Source organism: Diabrotica virgifera, chromosome 1 (assembly GCF_917563875.1).
Source record: "Diabrotica virgifera virgifera chromosome 1, PGI_DIABVI_V3a".
Lineage (NCBI taxonomy): Eukaryota > Metazoa > Arthropoda > Insecta > Coleoptera > Chrysomelidae > Diabrotica > Diabrotica virgifera.
Genome location: NC_065443.1, coordinates 52,519,614 through 52,535,465, shown reverse-complemented (window position 1 = coordinate 52,535,465; position 15,852 = coordinate 52,519,614). Strand labels below are relative to the sequence as shown.

Genomic DNA, 15,852 nt, shown 5'->3' with positions numbered 1-15,852 from the left:
ATATGGGAATGTAAACTCTTGTGACGTAAAGTCAAAAATATAAGTCTCCCCACCACCGTCGGACAAGACAATCGTAATAAAGTCTAATAACCGTGACCACTACTGGCGCTCGCGAATTTGTAAATATCCCCTCTACGTACCAGCTCACAGCGTATAATTGAATATACAGTGATGATCACAAACCATACATACTCATAGACGTTTCACGTAAATTGTCAAGGTCAAGACAGCAAATTAGTTACCATTCCAATCCAGAGATGTCGCTGTCAGTCAATTCTCTTGTCATTATTTAACAACAGACAGTTGACAATTAAATTAATTTGTTATTTACTTTTTATTTTACAGTTTGTGGCTTAATTATTTTATTATAGTGGTGTTACGTTTTTAATTAGATTTAATCACAATTTTAATAAGTGTATTAACCTCTCCATATTTATGAGTAGAATTTTTAGTTTACATTGATCATCCCGTGTTGTGTTTCTCCACATTAAAAAAAAACAATATAATAGATCCTGAAACAGTTTATTCCAATGGACAAGTGTGTCATCAACATTTCGGACCTATATATTCTGGAAGTGTGTAAAAGATATAAGGTAATATTTATCTAAACAATCATCCTGTGTACAAGATTCTTTCAAAAATTTTCATTCAACTCGATACACATCAGTGCTTTCACGTGACACATAGAGTAGTGTTTAGCATTTTGAAAACAAATTGGAATATTTGAAGTTTTCAGTAAAATATGGAATAAAACATTGAATTGTCTTTCTGTTGTTTTAATTTCCTGCGAAATTTCATCAAAAATACCACAAAATTTATAATCTGAAATTCTCACATAACTAAAATTTGTCAATTTAGTTCCCATTCCAATCAAGAGATGGCGTTAATTCGATCCGAAAGATTAACATGGTCGTGAAACGTCTATAAGTATGTATGGTTTGTGGTGATGATCGCGCTAATAACCGGCAAAATAGCACAAAAGATGGAAAACGTATTTAGTTGTAAGATAAAAAGAAATGAAACTAGTAGAGTTGGGATATTTAGCGATATTAACCTATTAATTTACATTATATTGATTGTTTCCCACCTTTAGACCTATTGCACGAGTTTGACAACTACCACTGTCACAGTGACAGTTTTAGTTGACGTACTGCTCTGATACGTGTAAAGGTGGGAAACAATCAATATAATGTAAATTAATAGGTTAATATCGCTAAATATCCCAACTCTTGATTTTAATATAGATTTTAATCCTCTACAAATATGCTCTCATGACTTTTGATGAAAATAATTAGGGAAGCAGGAATTCAACAGTTTAGAATTTTACATTGAGTTTCCTGTGGCCCGTTTTACGATTCACCACCCGGTATACCTCAAAAGAATTTAATGGTACATGACTCAAATAGATTGAGGACCACTGCAATAATATATTATTATAGTTATGCACTAAAACTCGGTCGATTATTATTTCACTCACTTATTTTTTAGGAAGTCTTACATAATAATTCTCCTGATTTGCTTGACGAATGCGCTATTAGTTACATCGTCTATAAATATATGTTACCGATATAAGGATAAGGCATTGAAAGATAATGATGGTAAGTGGTTAAATATCTCTGTTATAGTTTTAAAATAAATTTAAAAGTAAAGGGATTTGCCAAATGAATGGTGCAGCAACAAAAGTAATGACTTACAGCTTGTACACATGAGAGCGGTTTGCCAACGGTTACGTCGCGTTTTACCTGAAAACCCTAAACGGTGCGGTTCAAGTTACCAAGGAACAAATTCAAATGCATATTATCGTACACATACAACCGCTCAATGTCAAACCGCCGGTCGGCAATGTCGTCGGTTGTAAGTTATTAGGGGCAGGGGAGGAATGGGACCGCCAGTCAAACGCTGTCATATGTAAGGTACAAACGTCGGCTAACCGCGGCGTCAACCGCTGGCAAACTGCCCTCATATGTACAAAGCCTTAGATCATCGTCGTCACTGTGTGCTACAGCCAGGGCCGACTTGAGCATACTCCGAGGAGCAAGACTCATATTTGCGTCCCCTTTTGTCAGAAGATTATAAGGTTATAGGTACGCTAAGAGTTTTGGGGATATTACATCTCCTTGTCTTACGCCTCTACGTATTTCTATAAGATTAGTTTTGTAATATCCCCAAAACTCTTCACCTTAGCTCTGGAAGACGTCTTTAAAGAACTGGAATGGGAAGACACGGGTATCAACATAAACGGGAAGAATCTCAATCATCTCAGATATTGCGATGATGTTGTCCTTATTACAACCAACTAAAAAGAACTAGCCACAAGCCACAATGCTGACTCAACTAGCACACGCATCGAAAAAGATAGGATTAAAAATGAACCTGAGTAAAACCAAAATCATGACAAATACAAACGACAGAATAAATGTAAATATAAATAATGTCAATATTGAGGTTGTTGACGAATATATATATATATATATATATATATATATATATATATATATATATATATATATATATATATATATTTAAAACAAAAGATGAGAAGTTATTGTGGTTTAACGGCCACTCGTATGAAATCAATCAAGTGAAATAGAGAATGTGGAGAAATCCCCTTACGAACATCTCACACATCCACCATTTTGGGTTGGGAAAATTTTCTGAATAGAATCAAAGATCCAAACACCAGTTCTCAGAAATGTGTTTCGCCCTCTTCAACCTCCCTGGGCTCGTCGGTAAAGATGAGAGGTTGAATATCTTTAGACACATTCCACTCAAAAACAACATTCGAGACCAAGACATAGCAGAAGCGTAGATCTACGCCAATTCTGAAAATGACAGTCTCAAAAGGGTTGAAATTGAAGAGGGCGAAACACATTTCTGAGAACTGGTGTTTGGATCTTTGATTCTATTCAGAAAATTTTCCCAACCCAAAATGGTGGATGTGTGAGATGTTCGTAAGGGGATTTCTCCACATTCTCTATTTCACTTGATTGATTTCATACGAGTGGCCGTTAAACCACAATAACTTCTCATCTTTTGTTTTAAACATATTTTTTACTTTAAGTATTTAGGGAATTAAAACTTGAGACTGTCATTTTCAGAATTGGCGTAGATCTACGCTTCTGCTATGTCTTGGTCTCGAATGTTGTTTTTGAGTGGAATGTGTCTAAAGATATTCAACCTCTCATCTTTACCGACGAGCCCAGGGAGGTTGAAGAGGGCGAAACACATTTCTGAGAACTGGTGTTTGGATCTTTGATTCTATTCAGAAAATTTTCCCAACCCAAAATGGTGGATGTGTGAGATGTTCGTAAGGGGATTTCTCCACATTCTCTATTTCACTTGATTGATATATATATATATATATATATATATATATATATATATATATATATATATATATATATATATATATATATATATATAATGGATTTCTACGGCTGTCGCCGCCTCTCCATACCCAGCTTCCAATTTTTTCTATCGTAACACCTATCTTCATCTAATTGCCTCGAATCCATTGCCTCCTGAATATTGTCCCTCCAGCTTCTCCGTGGTCGTCCTCTTCTTCTTCTCTCCGGTGGGACCCACTCTAATATTTTTCTCGGCCAGCGAGTCTCATTCATTCTTTTAACGTGACCGAACCATGTCAGCGGTCTCTTTTCAATATCGTCTATTATAGTTTTTTCTACCTTCATACGTTCTCTTATTGTTTCATTTCTTACATGTTCCAATCTCGAAACCTGACAACTTCTCCTCAAAAAGTCCATTTCTGTACTAAGTAGCTTCTTTTTATTTCTTGCACTTATGTCCCAAACTTCTGCACCGTAGATTGTAGCGCTCTTCATTATACTTTCATATATTCTTCTCTTTGTTTCCTTCCTGATATCTTTGTCCCATAAAATTGAATTAAGGGATCTAGTGATGCTTCTACCTTTATTGTTCATGTGTTGTATTTCATCTTCACTATTTCCTCGTTTGTTAAATATAGCTCCCAAATATTTGCATTGTTTCACACCAACAATATGTCCTTGTTCCAATGGTAGGTTTTCAATGTCGTTCGTTTCCCACTATGAAGTATTCTGACTTATCCATATTTATTACTAATCCTGCCTGTTGGTAATGCTCATTTAGCTTCCGTATCACGAATATATATACCTGGGTCAAATAATCAAAGCTAATAAAGAGAACCAAACAATTGAAGTACAGAGAAGAATGAGATTGGCGTGGGCAGCATTTGGAAAGTTAAGATGGATACTAAAAATCACAAAGATACAACAGTACCTAAAAACCCGTGTATTTGACCAGTGCATCCTTCCTGTTCTGACGTGTGACAAGACAGAAAATCAAACAAATGGATAAGAGAGAAAACAAAAGTAAAAAATGCGGGCCACAATGCGAGACAGGAAGATAAAAGATGGAATGCTGAAATACAAAACTGGAGACCGTGGACAGGAAGAAGAGGAAGAGGAACACCTCAGATGCTATGGAAGGACGATATTGTAAAAGCTGCAGGAACTAACTGGAAAAGCGCAGCCAAGGACAGACGGAAATGGAAAGATTTGGTGAAGGCCTATGTCCAAAGTTTAATAGAAATGGGCTAAAAGAAGAAATTACGCTAAAATTAAAACTAATTATGTTTGCTTTCTCTATTTATACAGTGTGTTTCATTGGGAAACGGAAATATTTGATTGTTGAATGGAGGTTACTGAGGCGGTTCTAGATATACTTACTACATTTGTTGTGTCACCGATTTATATAACCGAGTTACAGGGTGTTTTATTGATTTTGCTTATTTATTTTTGGACCCATAACTTTAGAACCATCTTGTATATTTTTTTGATATTTGGTACACATATGTCTCATTTAGAACCCAAATCACCCAACTACTAATCTCAAGAAAAATCCAGGTCCCGTAAAAAAAATATAAATTCATTTTGACCTTGAAACAACACCCTGTATATTGAAATTTTCAAAATCCGTTGACATATTTGAAAAGAGCACAAAAACTAAGTTTAATGGTATGCTTCAATTTTTTGGCCAGACAATTTGATGACTTTAATTTTGAAATTATGTCGAAATTTTTAAAAACTCAACTAAAATATACCGACCAGTAATGCGGTACTTTTATTAGTCCAGAGAAATAAGATTTTTTTCGTGACACATCCCCCTCCACGCCGAAAATAAATTTTTTGAGTAGTATGGACATCTATATTAATAACCTACCTATATGTTTGCTGCAGCCGATTTTGATGATATACATAGTTAAAAACAAATGAAGATCAAGAAAACGGTAAATTTTCGCTTTTTTCGTTTTTTACCAAAAAGTGAAGCATTCTAAACAAATTTGAGAATAAGGAAACCATAAATCATATAAAAACTCCAATATGGCGTTCGTTTAATATGTCTATCCTTATTGGTTGCTTAGAAAATTGCAAAATAAGTTGTAAATTTTGAGATTTTATAAATGTTTATAACTTATGTAAAAATTAAGTTAGAACCTTCTTATTACATGGAGTGCTGAAACTTCTTATGCTTAAATTATATTTTAAATTTCAAAGCAATTGGTCAAATAGTTTAAAAGTTATTTAATTTGTTTATCCCAAATTCATTTTTTTGCAACAATATAAGTCAGAAAGTTATGAGGTTACAGTAATACTTCGGACAGTTTATGAAAGAAGATCATTTATACTATTAACTTATTAAAAAAGATATGACAAAAAATAATTTTAAACAGTGTAAAATTATTTTGCAAAAATATGTCGATGTTTTGCTTACTTATAAACAATTAAAATAACTTTTTATACGTTTTTCGTAGAAAAATTATTTTTTCATATTTAGAAAGACTGAATTTTTATACACATGTAGAAAGAAAAACAATTGTCCTAGCTAGGGAGCGGATTTTATGCTAAATGCATATTGCATGCATATTTCGCATATTTGAGCACTTTACTAAATTTTGCATATTTTTAAAAAAACATGCATATTTTGTGCATATTTAAAAACATTTAAGTCAAAAAAAAAATTTAATTTTTAATTCGACACAAAATATTTCCCCGCACAGGCTGTCGTATCTATTAATTCGAGAACTACCTGAAGAGAGACGGTTCATTCACTGTCTTTTCATTTTTTCTTAGAAAATACCCGATTTTTACACAAAATACTTATAGTGCTTATAGAACGCCGTTATAAAATGATTGTAGGATGTTAAAATGATGAAGGATGGTTTACCGGGAAATCTGAATTTTATTTACTTTTATTATATTTAGTACAATTTGTATCCCAATTTAGTAGGTACCTATCTGGTTATTCTTTTTAATCCCCTATTGTTAAGAAAATTTACACATTTAACAATAGATTTACGATTTTTTAACGGAAATTGAAATATTTATGCTTTAGATCAGATCCCGTCTTTAAACGGCTTTAAAACTTTGGAGGACATATATGCGAAATTTTTAATGGAAATTTTGCAATTGATTTTGGTGCAGAATTTTCGTCTTTAACAAGTTATTTTAATGCGCCCCAATTACTTCTGTTGATATTGAAAGGAGTTTTTCAAGTTATAAAAATATTTTATCTGATCAAAAAAATGTTTCCTCGTGAAAAATTTGGAAAAACACATTGTAGTGAATTATAATCGAAGATATATATAGTGATATTGTTGTTTTATTTTTAATAGGTAACTATTGGTATCAGTTTTTGTAAAAAATGAGAATAAATTGCATTGTATAAAAAATAACGATTTTATTTCAAAGATAATAAATAAGCTTGCCGCCCCCCTGTAAAAGAACCCCCTAGAATAGAATAGAACAGAAAATTTGTGATTTCTCGAAATGCGCATTTTTTTAATTTTTGTGCATATCTTGCGCATATTCGTAATTTTTTACTGCATATATGTGCGCATATTTCATCAAAATTTATCGCATATAAATCCGCTCCCTAGTCCTAGCACAATTAGGGACTAAGTTAGCCGCCTTTTTTAATTCACATGTTCTTGCAAAATAATTTTGCAATATTTAGAATTATTTTTTATCATTTTTTTTAATTAAATTAATAGTGTAAATCTTCTTTTTTCATAAACTATACAAAGTATTACTGTTACTTCATCATTTTCTGACTTATAGTGTTGCAAAATAAATTAATTTGGGATAAACAAATTAAATAACCTTTAAACTATTTGACCAATTGCTTTGAAATTTAGAGTATAATTTAAGCACCAGAAGTCTCAGCATTACCTATGTGTAACAAAAAGGTTCCAAGTTAATTTTTACATAATTTATGAATATTTATAAAAACTCAAAATTTATTATTTATTTTGCAATTTTCTAAGCAACCAATAAGGATAGACATATTCAGTGTCAAATACTCGATGCTCAGTGGAGTAGTCTCTTCAGATAATGGAAACACCAAGAGCAATTATAGAATTTATTTAGAACACCGACACTAGGGTAATCACCCCGGGAGAACGTTGAGTACTGATAATGACGTACGCGATTTAGTTGAAGACTCTATTTGATACTACATATTGAATTTAGTGAATGAAGTTAAAGGCACCTCTGGCCTGGTTGAAGTGATTCTTGAGAATGATTCTAAAATGTATTATTTTTTGTTGGCAACATGAATTGGATCACACAAGAGAACAAAGGTTTATACTTAGTCAGCTAATTTAATGCCCATGGCCAAAATATTGTTTGTAAATCACTACAATTAAACAAATTAAATAATCCGCACATGTTTAAATATGATAACAAATTGGCTCGTGTGATGTACGGGGTGATAAAAATACACTGTTCAATATCGGATATGAATAATAAATGTTTGATATTGGACATACTGCCCGACGAAATAAGTAATAACGAATGTAATCAGTGCTCAAAGTTTACAATGATAATGATAAAGTATTTATAACATAATAGATTAATATAATACTGCATGGATTTTAATGAAATTTTGGGAATAGCCTCTACTTATCTCCTTATTCAAAGTCTACCATATGCCGATGTGTGCTTTTATCTTGGGGGTGGTTCCCACCCCATCCCGGGGGTGGAAAATTGCTTGATTAAAATAATCACGGAAGTGGCTAGAAAACCTAATTCTAAGCAAAAACTGTTCTATAAATTTTTTTGAAAACTCAAAATACTGTTTGAGTTATTCGTGGTTAAAAATTGGCCATTTTCATTGAAACATAACACCTTTTCGAACGGTTTTTTCGAATACCTTAAAAACTAGAGTCCGTCTAATTTACTTACCGTTGCACGTCATTATTTACGTTAGAGATCTAAGTTGACATTGTTGCCCAATTAAAAAAATTCTTGAATTCATTTTAAATCAAATACATCAATTACATTACACAATTTTTGCGGAAGTGGATTATACAGCAAAACAAATTAATATTCAATGTAAATAAATAAAAACTTTAGAAATAGAAAACAAGAATTAAGTTATAATCTTACGCTAAAGTACATAATAAAAACAGTAAATATAATGAAACAAATACTTATAGTAAAGAATATAAACAAATATGAAGTGTCATCACCGCAACTGTCAAATAAATGTTACCAATTTATGCCAAAATATCACCTTCGTTCGATTATAGTTACAGTGTTTTCCGAAATGTGCTTCATAAAAACGCTTTATAATCCATTTATACAATTACATGAAACATATTATTGTGTATTTCTTTAAGTTAACTTTAATAGAAATCTTTAAATAGTATTTCTACGCGTATATAATATAATATGTCTAGTTACTCTGGGCTAATTAGCAAAATTCATGGAAAAGTTATTTACCAGCAATTTTATTGATAATATAGGCATGCAAAGTCCGCACATAGTGTGCTACTTTTTTTATAAACAAAATGGCGCCGACAAATCGTATTTTTTCAATTATTGGTCTATAACTCCGAAGATTTTAACTTTACAACAAAAACACCCAAATAAAAATTCACCGCAATTAAATTCTGCATAGAGATGTGTTTTTCACGATTTGCTCCGACGAAAATTTTCCTCGGAAAATGCGGGTTTTCCTAACAAAAACTCTAATTTTCAAATAAAGTTTTAGGTAAGTAATTATTAATCAATAATTAAATAACTTAGTGACATCAAAGCTTTCTTGGTATAGATTGTAATTCCAGAAGCCGGTGAAAGAAGCCGGTGAAAATGAAACGAATATTTTAGCAACAATTCAATTGTTAATTAACAATTTACAGTCGCAATAACAACCAAAATGATCATGAGACATTGATCAAACTTAGAAAGATTATAAAGGTGTGATGTCTATTTAATATTTTGTCGACAAAATATAAATTTCTCATTTTTTTGCATAATCTTTAAATGTTTAAAAAAAATTGTTATAAACAAATTAACATTTCTCAGAAATTGTTAATTATATTCTAATTTTAAAAATACTTAAAATGCGTATTTCATAGGTCTTGAAAATGAATGCTTTAAAAAAAATTTCCAACCATTTGCAAAAAAGTTATGAAACAGCAAAGTAAATATACGATATCTCCGTTGTTTATAATTTGTTTTAATTGTTTCAAAGCTTAAAAGTGAGTCTATGGTACAATCTAATTACTCACAAAGAATGTCAAAAATTAGTGCAATGGTTATATTTTAATCAAAGATTAAAAATACATTTTTTTTTGTAATTTTTAGCGCAAAAGTAGGCCTGATACAGAGTCGGAGCTTAAATGTTCACTCGAAGCGACTGACACGCAACATACATTATTTTATTAAAAGTGTATGTCGCGCGGCCGCCGGTCGTCGCTCCGAGTGAAAATTTTAGCTACAGTATTTTATTATTCTACTTTCGCGCGTGTAAATAACAAAAAAATATATTTATAATCTTTAATTAAAATATAACCATTAAACTTATAATCGATATTTTTTTGTAAATAATTTGCTTGTACTTTAAACTCACTTCTACGCTTTGAAATATTTAAAAAAAATTATAAACACCGTAGTAATCGTATGTTTATTTTGCTGTTTCATAACTTTTGTGCAAATGGTTGCAAAAAAGTTTGAAAGCATTCATTTTCAAGATGTATGAAATGCGCATTTTAGCTATTTTTTAAAATTATAATATAATAAAAATTTTCTGAGAAACGTTAATTTGTTTATAACTATTTTTTTAAAAACATTTAAAGATTATGCAAAAATATTAAAATTTTATATTTTGTCGAGAAAATGTTAAATAGGCATCTCATCTTTATAAGATTTCAAAGTTTGATCAGTGTATCATATTTATTTTGGTTATTATTGCGACTGTAAATTATTAATTAACAATTGAATTGTTGCTAAAATGTTCGTTCAATTTTCACCAGCTTCTGAAACTATAATCTAAACCAAGAAGGCTTTTAAGTCACCAAATTATTTAATTATTGGTAGATAATTACTTATCTAAAACTTTATTTGAAAATTAAAAATTTTTTTGGGAAACCCCGCATTTTCCAAAGAAAATTTTCGTCGAAGCAAATCGGGAAAAACAAGTCTCTATGCATAATTTAATCACGGTGAATTTTTATTTGGGTGTTTTTGTTGTAAAGTTAAAATCTTCGGAGTTATAGAGCAATAATTGAAAAAAAAAACGAATTTCGTGCGCCATTTTGTTTATAAAAAAAGTAGCACACTATCTGAGGACTTTGCATACCTATATTATTAATATGGAGGATCTTATAATTCGATTCCAGCAATAAAATTGCTGGTAAATAACTTTTCCCAAAAATGGCCTATTCTCCGATAATCAGCCCAGACTAAGTGGCTTTAATGCCAGTGTACTCGGCAAGGTGATTCTAAAAAAGAACACACCTACTGCCTAAATATTTCGTGTTGGTATCATGTGACGTCACGGGCTATGACGCGGATGACGTGCAACGGTAAGTAAATTAGATGGAGTATATGCATCTAACTAAAAAACTATATAAAACATTTTTGTAGCTTAAATGCTTCAATCGGTGTATTCAACTTGAAATAACAGAGAGACGGTCGATTTTAGGAGTATAATGCTACAAATACCTTTTGTAGTGCTTCAAAAGACCTTTAAAATGAGCAATATTAAAGGTCGATTACATATAAACTAAGCGAGATATGCTGCAAAAAAATTGATGACTAATGTATTTTAAGAAAAAATGAGAAGTATATTTAACCCCTAATCCACCAGAATTTTAATGCATCATTTTACTTCTACAATACATTTTATTATAGTGTTATTTCTATGTTCAAAAAGTTGGACATGGTTAAAATGAATGGTTTTTGAAAAAAAATTAATCAATTTATAGAGCGCATTTTTAAATTTTCTTAAAAATCTACCTTTTTCTATATGTAAATTGAAAATGATGAGAGAAACAATAATGAATAATAAAAACAAAATTTTTGTTTAACAAAGCCCTACATTTTTGTGCGGTATCGTTTTTTCGTATCTCATCATTTTCAAGTTACATGGAGAAAAAGGAAGATTTTTAAGAATATTTAAAAATGCGCTGTATAATTTGATCTTATTTTTTTTTTTCAAAATCCATTCATTTTAAACCCGTCCAACTTTTTGAACATAGAAATAACAATAAAATAAAAAGTATTGTAGAAGGAAAACGATGCATTTAAATTCTGATGGATGAGGGGTTAAATTAAATATACTTCTGATTTTTTTTAAATACATTAGTCATCAAATTTTGCAGCATATCTCGCTTAGTTTGAATATAATCGACATATAATATTGCTCACTTTAAAGGTCTTTTCAAGCACTATAAAAGGTATTGGTAGCATTATACACGTTAAATCTACCGTTTCTCTTTTATTTCAAGTTGAATACACCGATGTGAGCATGCACCAGACAAACAAACTCTTCTCACCTACCATATTTCTTTTTGTATTATAAGTAGAAGATTGATGAAGGAACGAATCTTTTTGTTTTTTATGAGCTACAAAATTATTTTATATAGTTTTTTTCGTTAGATGCATAGTTTTTAAGGTATTCGCAAAAAATCGTCCGAAAAGGTGTCATTTTTGAATGAAAACGGCCAATTTTCAACCACGAATAGCTCAAAAAGTATTAAGTTTTCAAAAAAAAATTATAGGACAGTATATCCTTAGAATTGGGTTCTCTAGGTAGGTACTTTTGTGGCTATTTTAACCAAAAAATTTTCTACCCCCGAGAAGGGGTGGTGGGAACCACCCCCTAGATAAAAACACACATCGGCATAGGGTAGACTTTGTTTCTTGAGCTGTTCCCTACTTATTGTGAGAATATCAAGTAAATAGATGTAGCAGGATTTAATTCGGAGCCAAATAACCTCATTGACTGCTTTAATAAACGTTTAAAGATATGGATAGGTACGTGTAAGATTCGCAAAATATTTGAGAAAAACTGGATACTTCTTCTTCTTAGCCTTCTATCCTCCATGGTCTTCCTCGTGGTGGTCTACCTTCGTAAGGTCTCCAATACTGTATTGTGGCAATCCAACGTTGGTCTTTTTGTCTGACATTTGTGTGATATTCTAGACTTTAGTTTTTGATCTTACCCAGTCGTTCCTCTTTTTATCTGATAGTCGTATACCTAGCATTGCTCTTTCCATTGCACTTTCTGTTGTGACTAGTTTATTCTTATTGGCCTTGGTTAGGCTCCATGGTTGACATCCATATGTCATGATGGGAAGAATGCACTGGTTGAACACTTTGCTCCTCAAGTATTGGGGTATTTTGCGGTTCTTAAGTGTCCAACTAAGTTTACCAAATCCTGTCCAGAGGAAAAAATGGATTACATCCACACATTTAAAGCTGTTGGAAGAATACGATATGTTTTATTGTGAAAATGGCATTCTTAAATCATTCAATTCTTATTCGATTTATTGTTGCTTCGTACTGTGTATACCTTTTTAATTTAAGGTACAAATATATTTAAATATTAGGTATATTCTTTTTAGATGACACGACATATTTCTTTCAAGTACCCAAATATGATGCAAATATTTCTCATCCAGCAATTAGGTAAGTAGATAATTAATTAGTTCTTAGCAATATCCGTTTAAACAATAATATTTTGATTCAATATTTTAAAAAATACATTGCGACCAATTCCATATATTTTTGTCACTTGTGCCTCTATATTTTCGTTATTTTACAAATTGTTAAATTCCCACTAATTAATTTAAACCACACTTCCACACAGTCCGTTTTATGTACAAAAATTATTTACAAAATAAAATCTTTAGACTCTCTAGAGTTTACAAGATACAATCGATAAGGACAGGTTCATGTAATGTGACAAGCGTTAAAACTCACGTTTTGATAATGCACATTAAGCGCTTAACGCGCGATTACAACTACATACAACGTACATTTTATTTCTTTCCGGTGCTGACTATAATGCAAAACATGTGAGTTGGGGCTCTCGACTTTCTCTACCAGGTAGAGGTAGAATCCTCTTTCAAGTGTAAAAGGAACTACATCTCAAACACTTATCTAGTTATACACCTGCTTACTGGCTTACTGACCCTAGTAGACTTCCGGACTGTCTTGACTTCTTTGTAAGCAAAGGTTTTGGAGAAGGCTATCTAAATATTGTACCAAATTATGAAATTGCTTCAGACCATACCCCCTAATAGCGACGCTAAATTCAAGATTTGTTGAGAAGGAACGTCCAGCAAAACTGCACAATCATAAAACCGACTGGAATAAGTTCAGGGAAGAAATACATCAAAAAATAAACCTTAATATTTCTCTAAAAACAAAAGATGAACTTGAATTGGCAGTATACGAATTTACTACACTTCTCCAAGAAGCTACCTGGAATGCCACTCCAGAATATAAAGATACACAGAATAAAAGAAACAATCCTATTAATATAAGAAACCAAATTAAAGAGAAGAAAAGATTTAGAAAGATATGACAAAACACAAGGCAGTATCAAGACAAAATAAACTACGATAGAGCCGCAAGACAGCTGAAAAATACAATACTACAGCACAAAAACTCCTACATCGAAAATTATCTTCAAAATTTAACACCAACAGCAGATACCGATTTCTCACTTTGGAAGGCCACCAGGAAATTAAAACAACCCAGTAAACACATATCAGCACTAAGAAATCCAGATGGCTCATGGTCGAGAACAGATCAAGAAAAAGCAGAGGCATTTGGAAAATATCTTGAAGAAGTTTTTCAACCTCTACCCTCTGTCAGCGGTGAAGAAGATGAGACTATCTATGAAAGTCTAGCAACAATCCAACAGCCAAGTGAGCAAATTAAACCAGTAACAAAAAGAGATGTAAAAATACTATTCAATATAGATTAAAAACCAAAAAAGCTCCTGGCTATGACCTTATAACAGGAACTATCTTAAAAGAGTTACCAGATAAAGGTGTAGTTATGATAACACCACTATTCAACGCCGCACTAAAGCTCAAAATTGTACCAACGCAATGAAAAATTGCTGATATAATAATGATCCATAAACATGGTAAACCACCTCACAAACATACCTCTTATCGTCCTATTAGTCTCTTACCGGTACTAGCTAAACTATTTGAGAAGCTATTAGCGACCAGGCTATTAAAGATAATAACTGATAATAATCTTTTTTCGGGATCACCAGTTTAGTTTCAGAGAGAAGCCTTGAACAATAGAATAAGTTCATAGAGTCGTTGATATAGTTAATAAAACTTTTGAAGAAAAAAAATACTGTTCTGCACTTTTTCTTGACGTCAGTCCGGCTTTTGATAAATTCTGGCATGAAGGGTTGCTTTTCAAAATAAAAATGAACGTTCGTGATTCAATGTTTACTATACTAAAATCATATTTAGAAGAAAGATACTACCGTGTCAATCATGAAGCAGATACATAAAAAATCTACCCTATACGATCTGGAGTCCCTCAAGGTAGTGTTCTGGGTCCTATATTATATTTGATATTTACACACGACATACCAACAAACGAAAATGTAACGACTACAACATTCGCAGACGACACAGCTATATTAGTCACAGATGAAAATCCCGCAACAGCTACCGAATCTCTTCAAAGGCATATTAGGAACTCCTTATTCCAGCCAAATACCGCCCAAGTACTTGTCTTCCAACTTTGTATAAATTGGTCACATCTTGTGTAGCCCGGCGTATCTACCAACACTGTGCACTGAACAATATCATAGAGCCTCAACAGAAAGGATGCGCTAAGGGTTTCATGGGTTGCAAAGAACAACTTATCATCGACTCAGTCATTTCTAATCAAGCATATTCCAAAAAGAGGAACCTATTTACTGCCTACATTGATTACAAGAAGGCGTTTGATTCAGTGCCGCATGAAATATTGAGAATATATAAAGTCGATGATAATATAGTGACCTTTTTACAGTATATAATGACAGAGTGGAAGACTAGAATTCACCTTCAAATACTTGGTGAAAATAACATCGAAACTGAAAATATCGCAATGTGGTCCACTGTGGTTCTCTCTAGCTATGAACCCACTTTCTCAGCTACTGAACTCCACTGACGCAGGTTTTAGCATCAAAAATAACAACAATGTGGTGGCAAAGCATAATCATCTGTTGTATATGGATGATTTGAAATTAATGGCTTCCACTCGAAACCAACTAGATGAGATGCTAAGAACTGTAGAATCCTTTTCAAATGACATTAGTATGCACTTCGGACTAGACAAGTGCCGTGTTTTAAATATAGTCAGAGGAAAAGTACAGCCCGGAGGATTCGATATGCAAAATGGCCAGAACATCGAGGCCATGGGTGAAAACGATACGTATAAATATCTTGGAGTAAAGCAAGCGCGGAAAATTGACCATAAGCAAATGAAAACTGGGATAACTGCGGAGTTTATACGAATGGTAAAACAGCTGCTTCGTTCA

The 15,852-nt window shown here is 32.2% G+C and overlaps 1 protein-coding gene across 6 annotated transcripts in view; it reads left to right on the top strand.

Moving 5' to 3' along the window:
- The window catches only part of LOC114324955 (uncharacterized), a 60,699-nt gene that overhangs the window by 17,490 nt on the left and 27,357 nt on the right, over positions 1 to 15,852 (top strand). For 3 of the 6 annotated variants that reach the window (XM_050654949.1, XM_028272884.2, XM_050655018.1), the window contains exons 2-3: positions 1,489 to 1,598; positions 12,914 to 12,977. In XM_050654949.1, coding sequence (XP_050510906.1) covers positions 1,489 to 1,598; positions 12,914 to 12,977 — 174 coding nt within the window. Of the gene's footprint in view, positions 1 to 1,488; positions 1,599 to 12,898; positions 12,978 to 15,852 lie in introns of all 6 variants that reach the window. The other 3 variants (XM_050654889.1, XM_028272883.2, XM_050654846.1) reach the window with 1 other exon arrangement.